The sequence below is a fragment of the Carcharhinus amblyrhynchos genome, chromosome 5 (genome assembly GCF_965287045.1).
Source record: "Carcharhinus amblyrhynchos chromosome 5, sCarAmb.v2.hapA, whole genome shotgun sequence".
NCBI classification, from domain to species: Eukaryota; Metazoa; Chordata; class Chondrichthyes; order Carcharhiniformes; family Carcharhinidae; genus Carcharhinus; species Carcharhinus amblyrhynchos.
In genome coordinates, this window is record NC_137328.1 from 82,437,339 (window position 1) to 82,452,697 (window position 15,359).

Here is a 15,359-nt window from a genome sequence, read left to right on the forward strand (position 1 = left end):
TGAATGTGTTCAATAAGGTGCTTGGTTATTTCAATCAGATCCTAATTAATTGTCCTGGAAGACGAAATAATTGGAGGAACACATACTGACTGAATTTTACAACATATGCATGGAGATATTTTGTAGAAAGTATTGCTTTTTGAATACAGACTGGTAATGTTGAAATTTCAAACCTAATTCAAATGCAGACACTAGAATAGCTAATATCAGTTATACAACACAGATTGGCTTACAAATTATGGATTGTTTTTATCTTTTAATTTTTGTTTAATTAAAGTAGTATTTTGAATATAACATTGTGAGCAATGTGTTAGAATGAAACTTGAGAAACTCATGCAAGTGATGGGAACAGTAATTTAACTGAGTCCATAAGGGGAGTGATTTTCCAAATGAGTCTGGTCATTGGGGAGCCTAGCCATTTGATAGCGTCTACCTGGAAAATTATTCCTAATGTCTTCTAAATTAAATGAGCCTTTCAATAAGTAGAGTAACTAGCCATTCAAAGTACCTCTACCAAAAAGAATTCAGCAAGCTTTGGATTGTTCACCCACTAATAGGGAATGTGAGCTGATTTAGACTGCTGTGAGACAGGTTAGTTTTACCCTACTGATGATAAAAAGTGTTATTGCAAATAGTAACCCTGCCCAGTAGGAAAGGAACTGCAGGATCAGACATTTGGTGTATGTGCTTGGCTGAGGAGCCAATGATGAGAAGCTACCACCTGAGGGATCCTGACTGAACATCAGAACCCTGCCTAAAAGACTGTGGTAAGTGATTACATTTCCTAAGCACTCAATGAGTGGTAAAGTTTTGAGGAGGCATCTCAAAATTGTAAAACAAAAGACACTGTATAAGTACAAGTTTTTTTTCTCTTTTAGGCAAGATGATTTTTGTGATTTCTTTTTAACTGATTTCCTGCAAGTGTGAAAATAAAATTGCATTTGTTACTAACAGTGTTGTGTTTTCACATGTGTAATCATTGGCTCATTATTACTTCTGTTGTTTAACTCTGTAAAAAAGAATTTTATCAGTAATACGATGATCAACATTTTAGAATCTTCAAACTTTCCAGCATCCCATTCTGACACAGCATAGGCCAGTTCTTCAATATTTGACTAGTGAAACTCTGAATGACAGTGATTGATAAAATAATGAAATGTAATATTTTTGGAACAATGAAGTTAGTTTTAATTTTCCATGAAGCTCTCACTATTAATATATTACTTTATGCATGGGTTAGGGATGCTGGTGATGGCCATGGGGAAGGGGAGGTATGGATGTAGGTGGTGCCAGCTCAGACTATGTGGGGGGGAGAGAAGGGGCCAATGATCGGGGAGATGTGGAAGGTGCCAATAAATTGAGGGCGATGATTGGGGGAAGAGGCCAATGATCGGGAGAATAGTTTATACTTGGGGAGAAGAACCGATGATTGGGTGGTGGGGTAGAGAAGTACAGACTCTGAGGGATGGGAAGGGTTCCCTTGAGACCTCTGTGGTGAGCTGGGACTGCAATTTACTCAGGTTATGATTGGGGCACACTTTAAGGTTGGTGTCCCAATCTCTGTGCAGCAGAGCTTGGCACGTGAAACATGTCCCTTTGATTTTATTTTTGGCAGAGTGTCGTGAGATCGAGAAAGAAATGAGCAGATTTTCTTGCTGGAAACAACACTGCCATTTTTGGTAAGATTTAGCCCAATGTATTTTGCTACAAGTCCTTCACTCAATATTCCACTTTAATTCTCCACACTGTTTCACAGTTCTGTTAAAGCTCTTACGAGTTCACAAATCACACTGGTTCAGGATATTAGCCAATTTGTCCAGACAAGAAATAAAAATGATGAGAAAAACATTATTGATTGGAAGGAGCCGGTGTTTGACATTTTCAGCTGAACAGACTTGGGCCCTGATTTAACCAGTCTTGCAGAATGGCATTCTCCGTTGACATCAGGCACAATCTTACGAGCCTTGGGTGGATGTGCCAGTAAAATTCTGGCCTTGGACTCCAATATTTGATGTCCTGTTTGTATAATGTTAAGCATCATCTCGATACGTAGGCATTAGGGATGGTCTCAGTGTTGTAGAGCACTCTCCATATTTAGAAGTATTCTTCCTGATGTTGGATTTTTTGCTCACATTAATTTGATATACAAGTAAGAAGAAATAACAATTATATTTTGCAAGTTTATTGCATTTTATTTTGAGTTTCTTTTTACCCACGTGATACAGATTCTATAATACACCCAAAGCTATAATCCATATGCGTACTTGAACTGTTGAGTCTCTAACAAAATGCTCTATGTGATGCAGCGTTAAGAAAAATATAGAATTTCTGGACCGCCATATCTGCCTTTTACAGTCAATGTAAACATTTTACTGTGCAACAACTTGCACTTGCATATATCCTTTTGTAAAATGTCGCAAGGTGCTTTACAGGAGAGTTACCAAACATAATCTGACACCAAGCCATGTAAGGTGATATTAGGACAGAGCACCAAAAGCTTCAACATAGATACAGTTTTAAGGAGTGCCTTTCTTGAAAAAGGCAGAGAGATTTAGGGTGGGAATGCCAGAGTTTGGAATCTAGGCATCTGAAGACACAGCCACAGATAACAAAGCAATTAAAACTGGATATTGGCTGAAGAGGTCAGAATTGGAGGAGCTCTGCTCAAAGGTCAATGACCTGATCTGTCAACTCTTGTTTCTCACTTCACAGTCACTGCTACATGTTTCTATAATTTTCCACTTCTGTTTCTGATTCCTGGCATCCACCATATTTTGCTTTTGCAGAATTGGAGGAGTTTGAGGGCTGGAGGAGATGACAGAGGTGAAGAGGGGCCATAGAAAACAACGGATGAGAATCTTCAATCAGAGGCGGCGTTTCCAGATCTGAATCTCATGCAAGTCAGGGAGCACAGGGTTAACAGATGAATGGAACGTGTGAGTTAGGATACAGGTAGTAGAGTTTTAGATAAGTGAGAAATGGCAGGCCATCCAGGAGAACAATAGACAAGTTTGGGGAGGGGGGGCGGTGGCGGTGGTAACAAAAGGCAAAAATATGAGTTTCAACAGCAGATGAGCTGAGGCAGGGACACAGTGGTGATGGTTCAGAAATGGCAGGAAGCACTCTTGGGGTGAAATATAACACCAAGATTGTGAACATTCATTGAGGCCTCAGACAGGTACCAGGGAGTGCGAGGCCTTCAGAAATTTTCTGATTTAGACTGAAAACAGGAGGCGTGTAAAACCTAATGTACTGTGATAACGAGCACATCAAAATGTAATATCAATGTTTTTGTGGCATAAAATATTTTAGCAGTAAACATTTCCTCCAAATATAACTTCCTCCCCACTTAGAAAACAATTTCAGTTTTTAAATATATAAATCCAGTTTGTGAACATTGAGAGCAGGCATTATTTCATAGTGATGTAAAGTTTCAATTAGTACGTTGAGTTTGAATTTCTATTTCGCGCAACGTTGAGTGTTCAATGCGTTACATCCCCATAAATCATGTTATAGCAGCTCTTTAGAAAATTGAAAGGAAACCACAGATCTTTATTTATACAGAGGCACATTCCCAGTGGGAAAAATATTTGCAGTGGTCAGTTTTTGAACCAGGACCTGTAGAAGAAGAAAACAAACCATTAGTTTAAAATACAAAGAAAAGCAATACAGTAAATACTGAGGAGCAGAATTTTCTGTAAAGTTCCCTGATTGCCCACTTTAATTGTGGAGAAATTGTATAAAGTGCCACCTGTGCCATTTCTCCTAAATTTCCTCTCAATTATGGAGCATTTTGGGAGGATCAGCTTGGAAATTATTGATGAAAGACTGTAATTACTGAATAGACAAGATGAGAATGTTTCTCTGCTCTAAGCAAGGATTAAAACTAGCTCTGGTGAAGGGTCATCCAGACGCAAAACATTGACTATATTCTCTGTTAGGCCTACTGAGATTTTCCAGCATTTTCTGTTTTGGTTTCAGATTTCAGCACTCACTATATTTTGCCTTATCTGAGGATTAGAATTTGTTTATGCAGCTGCTTTTAATTGGCTGATAAGGAAGAGGAAAGCAGGATTGTTCATCCAATATTTTTAACTGAGGCTGCTTGCAAACTTTCAGTCTTGTATCATGGGGTCGGACACTTGTAGGAACTTACAAGCGGTTATTGGATAGGTACATAGAACACACCAGAATGATAGGGAGTGGGATAGCTTGATCTTTGGTTCGGACATAGCTCGGCACACTATCGAGGGCCAAAGGGCCTGTACTGTTCTATATAAGTCTTACACATAGCTTCTGGGCTGCACCATTGTTAATGCAGCCTCTTGTTCTCACTTAGTTCTCTCCTTACCCACCGTCATTCTCAACTGGATGTGACGGGGACAGGACACCCTCTGATTGTGGGGACAATGTATTTCTCGCCATACCATGCTGTCTTTGGTGTTTAGCATGCAGGGAGCTTCATGTTGTCACCGCACTAGGTTTTTACATCATTACCTAGTTAACCTATTTTTGCACCTGGCACATCCTTTTACAGTCTCCACTAGATTCAGATAGATATCGTAATTTGATGGTGATGGAGGAGTTAGAGACATGCCTACATTATAGATTATGACAACTACAATTGTGTAGTCAATGGCTAAAATCATCAGGGATGCTTAGTTTTGGACTGCTAATTCCTGATGTTGGACATCAACGTTCCTACAGTCAGTATATTTTGTGTACAGTAAATCTCTGTGCTTGTTTCACCTGGTGTTCAAGATGGTGGAGTACTGAGAGGATGGTGATCAGTAAGAGGCCTTGCTCAGGTGAAATCATGTACCTATATGCTGTTGGAATCAATGATGAGGACACCCAAGGATGTATCCAGCCACTGTGGCCCCAACTCTGGTGGATATCTCCTGCCCAATGGGCACATCGTACCCAAGGATAGTGACAGGGGTGAGTTGGATGTTGGCTGACAGATATGGTTCCATGACTACATTACTGTCAAATTGTTGCTTTAACAGTCTGCAGGACAGCTTTGCTAATTGTGCACCAGCATCCAGACGCAATAGAGATTACGTAGTGCTGTGGATAACATCCTTGCCTCTGAGTCAGAAAGGTTTGAGTCCCAGCCCAGGACAATGGCCAAGGAAGTTATGTTCATATCAACCTGCAAATCCATCCAACAATCGCCAGTGGCAGGCAGTGATAGTGCGAGCGATTCCCAGTCAGCCGTGTGATGAAAGGGAAGTCAGAACCTGTGCAGACTATAATCTGAATGCAAACGTCCACACTGCCACATCAACTTGGACTCCTTTGCATCATCTGCACCCAGACACTGCAGGGTTGACCGGGCTGTGATTAATATCATGTCCTTTGTTCTTCTATTCACTTTAACACTCCCACGGCTGTTGCTTTACTGAACCATTCCCTCATCACTATCTTTGATGTTCTTTTCCCCAGCAAAACCTTCACCATCTCCCATCCCAATCATTCCCTGATACAACTGCGATTTCCTGTCCCCAAAATCTAAGATATGGAGACTTGATGGTAAGTGCCACACAGCCACCTTTGCCAGCTGCAACCAGATTTGGATCACATCATGATTCAGAGAGCTTTAACCATTGCCCACGCTCTAGAATCAACCAGGAGAGCAAAGGTAACCACCCCACTATTTTCCTCTATTGTTGGTTCATTGCATTCTTCAACCTTGCCCCTTCCACTGTCACCTCCAACAACTGAGAGTCAGAATTTCTTTGCCACCAAGACAGAGACCATTTATTCAGCAGCTTCTGCTTGTTCCTCTCATTATTGGTCACCATGCCAAGCTGATGTTGAACGTAAAAAGGGACAAATAATATTTTCTGTTTGTGGTTACCTGGTTTTGTAAACATTAATGTTTACGAGCTTTCTTTGCATCAGGTGTAGCAGTAGCTTGATTTTTTGCCTATTATCAAAGAACAAATAAGAGGAAACACATGTTACAACAAAATATCACTCTCTACACTAGGTTAGACAGCTTGTTTCTATTCAGGAAGCTGGAAAAAGCAGGAAGATACATTTTGGCTTGTAATTGTATTCAAGTTCTCATTATCTTTCATGGAGCAAAAAATGAATGAGGTAAGAACCTAATTCTGCTCACTTTACATAGGGTATATTTATCTGTCAACTTCATTCAAAGTACCATAACAACTGGTTTAAAAAGAAGTTGAAATATAATCTGTGGTTATTTATCTTCACTGATCAATTGTAGTTAGCTGAAGGTGGCAGATGTGATGGGTCAGTAGAGTCATAGAGGGTTACAGCATGGAAACAGGCCCACAGCTGATCAGGGATCAGGGGTGCCCTGATCAAAAAAAAGACAAAATCCCCATGAACTTCACCCCCCCCCCCCCAATCACCTCCCATGGACAAAATTCCACCCCCCCTCCCCAAACAATTGACATGGTATCTCCCCCGAACCTCCCCAGTGGAAGCCCCTTCACATCGCCAAGCCACTGACCAGGTAGTGCCAGGCTTCACCCCCCACTCCCCGGGTCTGTACTTAACAGACCTGTAGTTGATCCAGGCCTGTTGTAAACTGTGGCCACTGTAAACTGGCATGACATTATGCCAGTGTGATTGAGGGGGGGGCAGGGGAAGGAATTCCTAATGTGGGGCGATGGGGAAATAACACAGCAGGGAAGCCTGCTAATAAAATGGTAATGGTGTTCCTGACCTTTCATGGCAGGAACCCCATTACATCATTGGCAACTTGGGGAGACATTCTGAGTGGGAAATCCTGCCAGTGTAAAAGCTGTTTGGGGGTTCTAGTTAGATTCTCTGCTCCCACTCACTTCCCAACCTGCCGAATACAGAAACGGAGAATCACAGCCCAGGTGTCTCTTCAAACGTTTGTCCCTCCCACCCTTTACCCTTGTTTCAGATAACCAGCAGTGCTATAAATTACACAGCTAGCTGCTCCTTTCATGCTGCAATTTTATCCCATGAATCTGGGATCGCAGTAGACTGAGGGACAGAAGTCCAACCGTACTACCCTTCAGCTCACAAACTGAAGCCTTCTCCATCTAATCCGAGTTGTCATTTAGGTGGAGATTGTCTGGTGTGGAGTAACTGAAAATCTAATGACATATCTCAGTCATTCTGCAAACACAGGAATTGGTCTATTTTAGTTTTGCCCGTACATATAAACTTTCCAGTTATAGGTCATACCACTCGTGTTTCTGGATAGGTTTAGCTAATATGTAGAAGGCAATTCCTCAACTCAAATGATTCACCATTGCAAGGAAGTAAGCAATTTCACCAAGTAATACATTCATAAGAACATTAAAAACTAGGAGCAGCAGTAGGCCATCTGGCCCCTCAAGCCTGCTCTGCTATTCAGTAAGATCACGGCTGATCTTTTTGTGGACTCAGCTCCACTTACCTGCCCGCTCACCATTACCCTTAATTCCTTTACTGTTCAAAAATTTATCAATTCAATTGTTGGTTTTTTTATTTCACATCAAAGCATTGCTGCTCATACTTGACTTTACCTTTGGTGATTTTGGTCCTACGTCACTGGTTTTGGGAGTTGAAGCAGTCTTGCTTCCATTTCCAGTACTATGATCCACCTGTGGGAATACATTCATTCATTGTTACAGAGGGAAAACTGCAGCTTTAAACCAATCATCCAGTCAGTTTGGATGCATGCTTTGTCCTGTAGCATGAGTTAAGTCAGTATGAAAAAAGCTGTAATATTTCATAACATTGATACACTTTGGAGATCTTTAGGTTTAAGGAAAATAATACAATTAGACTTCAAGAATAAATCTCATTTTTTAAAATTATGTATTTGGAAAATTAAGACCACAAAACCTTTAAAGTGTCATTTTATCCAGTGAAGAAAATGTCAACTTATGATAAATATTAAAAGAAATGCTTTGAGTGGGATTGCCACTGGTGTGTGTGTGGGGGTGGGGGGGGGGGGGGGGGGGTGTGGCAGCGGGTAGTGGTGCGGGGTGCTATACATCAGGGTGTTATGGGTCAGGGCTGGTCTGGGAATTGTCGTGGAGGCCATGATTGGCCGTGGGGAGTTTAGAGGGGTAGCAGTGCGAGGGTCCCAGGCTGGCCAGTGATTGAGCTGGCCAGCAAACGGGGAGTCTGACAGATCGGAGTCACTGCGCATGTGCAGAGTTCTAGAACTGTCAAACTCCGGCACGAATAAGCTCCACGACCCCCCCCCCCCCCACCACTAGATTTTGAACGAGATTCATGATTGGGACCTCTGCGGAGATTCGGGTGAGAAGCTGAACTGACAAAACAGTCGGGATCTAGAACAGTTTTCCCGCCACTTCAGCACTATTGGGAGAATTGCAGACATTGTTGCCAGAATTCAGGTGCTGCATTTCCCTTCCTGGGATTAAGAGGACAGGTAGAGTTTTCCATTTGCACATTATATAATGGATCAACTGCACACAATCATCAAAGGTAATCCCAGCAAGGAGATTCACAGAAAAGGTGTCTAACTGACTATCTGACCACTAGGGCAGGCCTCTCTACTCAATGTTTCTATATTGGTAGCACCCAGTTCTTTTCTACACAGTACAATAAGAGGAATACCACTCCAGCTGAATAATTAACATGAGCACAGATATTGCTAATTTTTGTAATCTGCGAATCTTTTTGTTTCTTGCTTGAGTGAGATAATATGATTTGGAGGCAGAGTTTTCCAATCCAGAAAGCTCAAGTGAAAGGACTTCATTAAAACATCTGGAGGTATAGCCCCCATGAATCCTAGTAGTGAGAATAGCAAATAGCAAGGTAGGCTGAGAAATAAGGAAAACTGGTGCTCTAAAAGAGCAAGCTAATCCAAGTTTTAATGTTATCAAGTCTATGAAGTATGCTTTGTCCTTGGTAAATGGGATTAAGGTACAGATTAGCCATTATCCCACTAAATGTTGCAACATGCTCCAGAGTTTGAATGGCCCACTCCTGTTTCAATGATGGCGGGGAGAAAGAGAAAATCTACTGAAACACTGAGGGGCGATTCTACAGTTCCATGTCTGAATAGGCAACAGCACTCACAGTTCATCCTGGGAAATGCAGCTATCCACTGGTTCTAATCCAGGAAATTCTCAGGGCAAAGCAAATTGGATTAATGAAGAAAATATATTCTATTAAATAAGAACCTGCAAATAAATCACTAAAGGAATGAAGTAATTTTAGAATGCTTAGCTTTCAGTCTTAACAAGTCCTGGGGTCCTAGAAATTCAACCTGCTTTTGACAATAACAAAACCAAGAACTAATTCAAATATATTTTAGTATATTCAAATATGCACCAAGTATTCATTCATGTATAGTAAACATTAATGGGTCACTTAAAGAATAAAACACTTTTGAGAAAAAGCATTTTACATTCAAAATAAGGAATACACACACACACGTTGGTAATGATAGGCCGTACCTCTTTCTGCTGAGGTACCTGTGCTCCGGTATGTGAAGCTGATGAACAGGAGCTGAAATCTGATGACAAATTTTCTACTACTTCATCGTTTGTCAGTAACTGTCAGGAAACATGGCAATCAGACTTCAGTATAGTATAGATCTGAGATTCACTGAGTAAAACCAAACCAATTTCAATACAGCACTCTGGAATTGAATCATTTCTACTATGGCAATATTGTTTCAAATGTAGTGTGACTACCATCTCTCTCTATTAATTTGTGTTCTTCTTAGGTCCTCACACACTGTTTGCTATTCCCCTTGGTCAACAGGCAACTCATTGTTTCCCCTGAGTCGACAATGCAGCCTGCGGGACAGCAGAGTGGGCGTCTCCTTCTTAATTGTGACAATATAAGTGAAAAGTGGGAGAGGATGAAAGAGATCACTTTCAATCTATAGAACCACACCCTGCCTCTCCTTCAAAAGCCAAGACAAAGTGAAATGTAAGTAAAATCCAAAGATGTGCGGATTAGATTGATTAATTGACCCTAGTTTATGGGGATTAACAGGGTAAGTATGCGGTGTTACAGGAATAGCGCTTGGGTGGGATTGTGGTTGGTGCAGACTTGATGGGCCGAATGGCCTGCTTCTGCACTGTAAAGATTCTATGATAGAAATGCAAGTGGAGGGGTAACTCAGAAAGAGAGATTGCGGGGGGATCTTCCAAATTTGAATAATAGCTGGAGTTATGAGTCTAACCTTCTCACTGAGATGATATCTTTTAACAATCTTCTTGGACTCCCCTTAATAAAATAAGCTCATGAGAGTCACTAACTTATGGAACAGTGTCCTGAGGAGTTGTACTACAGGAAACTAAATTCTTCTTCAATAAAAAAAAATCATTTGAACTTTACCTTTGCTGTTGCCTTTGGTTTTGCTCCTGGACCAGTGGAGGAAGAGGCCACTTTACCTTTATCCTGTTACAACAAACAGCTCCATCAGATTCTTTCAAGGAACATCAGAAATATTTAGAGTTTAGAAAGCAGCTGGCAAAGCAGCAACACAAATATTTCAGCACCTCAGAGAGAAATCACTGCTGTGTAAATATGTTGAATGCAAATCAAGGTAAACCTCATGAGAACTAAAAAAATAGGTGTAGGACTTACCATTTAGTCCCTCAAGCCTGTTCTGCCACTCAGAGACTATGAACCCTGCTTTTAGACACACCCAGGGAACAGATCTTCCCAGCTTTTGCCCTGTCAAACACCTTAAGAATGCTATGTGTTTCAATGAAATCATCTCTCATTTTAGTAAACTCTAGTCTACTCTCTCCAGAGCTCAACCCCCTCATTGCAGGAGTTAGTCTAGTAGACCATTACTGTACTCCCTCATTGGTAAGCATACTTTTCTCTAGGTAAGGAGACTAAAACTTTGAATTTCAGGTGTCCTCTCACCAAGGCCCTCTCCAATTGCTTTAAGATATGTTTCCTCTTGTACTCGTATCTTTTTTGATAAATACAGACGTACAACTTTCTTCCCTAATTGCTTGTAGCCCCTGCATGTTAAATGTTTGTGAATTCTGTACAAGGATATCCAGACTTCTCTGAATGTCAACATTCCATGATTTACCGCATTTAAGAAACACTCCGCTTTCCTAGCTATACAGCCAAAATGGATAACTCGACATCTCTCCACATTATGTCCAACTGCCATGCTTTGTCCACTTACTGAACCTGTTTAAATCCTTTCGCAGACTCTGTGTTCTCCTCAGCATGTGTTTTCCTACCTAACTTTGTATCATCAGCAAAGATGCAGGAATCAAGGATAATGTATCCAGGTCATTGATACAGATTGTGATAGCTAAGGACCTAGCAATGATCCTCATGGTACCCCATTCATTCCAGTCTGCCAACAGAAAAATGGCTTGTGTCTTCTTTCTGTTTGCTGTCCATTAATCAATCCTCAATCCATGCAAATATATTCCCAAACCCAGAAGCCCCAATGTTACATAACAACCTTATGTGGCATCTTATTAAATACATTTGTAAATCCAAATATCCTACATACATTGGCTCCCCTATATATACCCTACTAGTAATATCCTTAAAAACTCCAACAGATTTGTCAAACAAAATTGCCCTTTCATAAATCTGCACAAGCCTATTATGATTTTACAAATGCTGTTATCACTAATAATATTCATTTGATCAGTGAGTTCAAGCATCACAGTTTTATAAGACTGAATTGGACAATGGAGAGCAGAGTGTTAGTTTTAGAATAACTATTCACATTTACATTTTTAGAACTACTGAGCCTGGCACAGTGGTTGGCACTGCTGCCTCACACCACCAGGGACCCGGGTTTGATTCCCGGCTTGGGTCACTGTCTGTATGGAATCTGCACATTTTCCCCTGTCTGTGTGGGTTTCCACTGGGTGCTCCGGTTTCCTCCCACATTCTGAAAGACGTGCTGGTTAGGTGCATTGACCCGAATAGGCGCTGGACTGTGGTGAGGGGAATTTTATGGTAACATCATTGCAGTGTTAATGTAAGCCTTACTTGTGACTAATAAATAAACTTGATCATTTCTGCTCTTGTGCCATAATTACAAAAGTAATTTTAACATCCAAAAGAAGTCTGTATCTATCAGGGTAGGAAATGGGGAAAAGGTAGGTGCAATATATTTCGATTTTAAAGGCATTCAATGAGGTGCAACATGAACATGTAGTTGAGGGTGATATGTTAGCATGGATAGAGAACTGGTGATTAAAGAAGAGAAAAAAGAGCGGGAATAATAGGTTGTATTCAGGTTGGCAGGTTGTCAATTGTTGATTGCTGCAAAGATCAGTGCAGTGGTTTCAGCCATTCATAATCTAAAGAAATATCTTTAGATGAGGGACTGACTATAATATATGCAAGTTCACTAAGGCTAAGAGGCTTGATGTGACAATATGTGGAAGACACATGGGGTGGGGGTGGAGGGGTAATTTGCTCAGACATTGCTGCTTGAAAACAACATGGATTTCACAGGGGTAGACAGTACCACAGGCCACTGCTTGCATGGCTCACACAGATTCTCTTATCAGTATCATTGAAAAACACAAGGCTGCACAGGTCACAGGTGCCCAAGATACTGTTTTACCCTGGGGAATTGACATAGTCTGCATAGCAATGCTAGAAGAATCTGCAGAGACATACAGGTTAAGCAAGTGGATAAGAAGGTGGCAAATGGAATATAATGAGGGAAAATGGAAGATTTTTCACTTTAGCAGTATGAATGGAAAACAGAATATTTTTAAATAGTGAGAAGCTATTAAATGTTGGTGCTCAGAGGGATTTGGATGTCCTTATACAAGAAACACAGAAAGCAAGCAATTGGTATGTTGCCCTTTTGATTGGGGGAATGGCAAATTGTGCGGAGGGTGTGGAGAGTCTGCAGAAGGATCTAGACAGGCTGGGCGAATGGGCCAGGAAATGGCAAATGGAATTTAATGTTGGCAAGTGTGAGGTGGTCCACTTTGGTAGGAAGGACTATTACTTACGTGGCGAAAAACTGCAGCAGGCGACGGTGCAGAGGGACCTCGGGGTCCTTGTGCATGAGTCGCAAAAACCCAGCTTGCAGGTGCAGCAGGTGGTCAGGAAGGCGAATGGGATGCTGGCCTTCATAGCGAGGGGATTGAATATAAAAGTAGGGAGGTCTTGCTGCAGCTGTATAGGGCATTGGTGAGGCTGCAGCTGGAGTACTGTGTGCAGTTTTGGGCGCCGCACCTGCGCAAAGATATTTTGGCCTTGGAGGGAGTGCAGAGGAGGTTTACTAGGCTGATACCGGAGTTGAGGGGGTTGAGCTATGAGGAGAGGCTGAATAAACTGGGCTTGTACTCGTTAGAGTTTAGAAGAATGAGGGGAGATCTCATTGAGACGTATAAGATGATGAATGGGATGGATAGGATAGAGGTGGAGAGACTCTTCCCGCTCAAAAAAGACAGTAGGACTAGGGGGCACAGCCTCAAGATAAAGGGGGGGCGGTTTAGAACGGAGTTGAGGAGGAACTTCTTCACTCAAAGGGTGGTGAATCTCTGGAATTCTCTGCCCGTTGAAGTGGTGGAGGCTGCCTCGCTAAATATTTTTAAGACGCGGGTTGATGGGTTTTTGATAAGAGAGGGGATTAAGGGTTATGGGGAGAGGGCGGGAAAGTGGAACTGAGCCACGACAGATCAGCCATGATCTTATTGAATGGCGGGGCAGGCTCGAAGGGCTAGATGGCCTACTCCTGCTCCTATTTCTTATTTCTTATGAAAAAGGGCTAGAGAACAAGCATAAGAAAGTTTTGTTGCAATTGTACAGAGCTTTTAGATACAGAGAGGGTAACTGGGGGCATAGATTTAGGATGATGTAATGGGCATTAGAAACTGAGAGGAGAAGAAATATTTTCATTCAGACAATGGCAAATCGTTGGATTCACCATCCCAGGGTCCTATAGTGACTGCGAATATTCAAGACTGTTGTTAGATTCTTGGATTCAAAGGCAATCGAGGGATATGGAAATCCAGCAGGAATGTGGAGTTAAGGTCAAGAATAAGCCATGAACCTATTAAAAGGTGGAGCAGGTTTGTGCCATAGAATCCGTACAGTGCAGAAGGAGTCCATTTGGCCCATCGAGTCTGTACTGCTCCCTGATAGAGCATTTTATCCAGGACCCATCCTCATAACCCTCACATTTAACCCACTAATCCCCTTAACCTATGGGGCAATTCAGCGTGGCTAATCAATCTAACTTGCACATCTTTAGACAGTGGGAGGAAACCAGGGCACCTGAAGGAAACCCACACAGACACGGGGAGAACACTCCACAGAGACGTCACCCCAGGTTGTAATCAAACGTGGTCCCTGGCACAGTGAGGCAGCAGTGCCAACCAACATGCCACCCCATGTAGCCTACTCCAGCATTTATTCCTTATGTTCTTGTGCATACAGGAAATGTTTTGAAAGCAGTAAAGTACGGAAGCAACAATTGAATTACTGCAAATTAATTGTTAGTCTCAACCTTAGGATCAGCTTGTTCTGTAAATCTGTAATCAGGAGGTATAGATCCTTCAGTTTCTCCAACCAGTTCAGCCTTCTTCTTGGTATGATCAGCTTCCTGAAAATATGAAAACATGTTCAAAAATATCACAAATATTGAGACTGAATATCCAAATCGCGTGTTATGAATGTTTTAAGTTAACTAAACTATGATGGTACTTTTGTAATTATTCAATTGCTTGATAATATAGAACCTGACTATTGTTGAAACAGGAGATGTTGCTAAAGCGTTTTGTCTTCCACTTGTTAAGACAAGTTAAGACAAGAATTTCCACTTTCAAGTGATCACAAGAATTTCCAATGGAGGATAAAAGAGTGCTGATTGACTCTGATTGGCTGAGACATTACCATGGAGGAGGACATGGGGAACTGAAGATTCCCTGAGCTCCTAGGCAATTCAAAACTGGCACAAGTCTTGAGCATATTCTGTTTCTTTGTAGGCAGCAATTTCCTGCAAAAGAACGAATCTCACCTCTAGCAAGTGTAAATGAGTCACATTAGAGCTTGACCGATTATATTTTTAAATTAGATCACAGAATATGTTCAAGAAATGAAATAGGGATGACCCTGGTAATTATAGGCTGGTTAGTCTTACTTCGGTGGTCGCTAAGTTAATGGAAAAGGTTCTGAGGGACAGGATTTATGACCATTTGGAAAGATGCAGCTTAATCTAGGACAGTCAGCACAGATTTCTGAGGGGTAAGTCTTGCCTCACAGATTTGACTGAATTCTTTGAGGAGGTAACTAAGTGTATAGATGAAGGAAGAGCAGTTGATGTCGTACACATGGATTTTAGTAAGGTGTTTGATAAGGTTCCCCATGGTAGGCTCATGAAGAAAGTAAGGAGGTGTGGGATAGAAGGAAATTTG

General features: G+C 41.5%; 1 protein-coding gene across 8 annotated transcripts in view; it reads right to left on the reverse strand.

Annotated features, from left to right (window-relative positions):
* Positions 1–2,164: 2,164 nt before the first annotated feature.
* Positions 2,165–15,359, reverse strand: part of cast (calpastatin) — a 187,096-nt gene continuing 173,901 nt past the window's right edge. For 7 of the 8 annotated variants that reach the window (XM_080189095.1, XM_080189091.1, XM_080189092.1 and 4 more), the window contains 6 exons: positions 14,453–14,548; positions 10,324–10,386; positions 9,432–9,530; positions 7,521–7,598; positions 5,864–5,932; positions 2,165–3,618 (listed from right to left, as the gene is read on the reverse strand). In XM_080189095.1, the coding sequence (XP_080045221.1) occupies positions 5,879–5,932; positions 7,521–7,598; positions 9,432–9,530; positions 10,324–10,386; positions 14,453–14,548 (390 nt within the window). In that variant the 3' untranslated portion in view covers positions 2,165–3,618; positions 5,864–5,878. The remainder of the gene's footprint in view (positions 3,619–5,863; positions 5,933–7,520; positions 7,599–9,431; positions 9,531–10,323; positions 10,387–14,452; positions 14,549–15,359) is intronic. The other variant, XM_080189093.1, reaches the window with a different exon arrangement.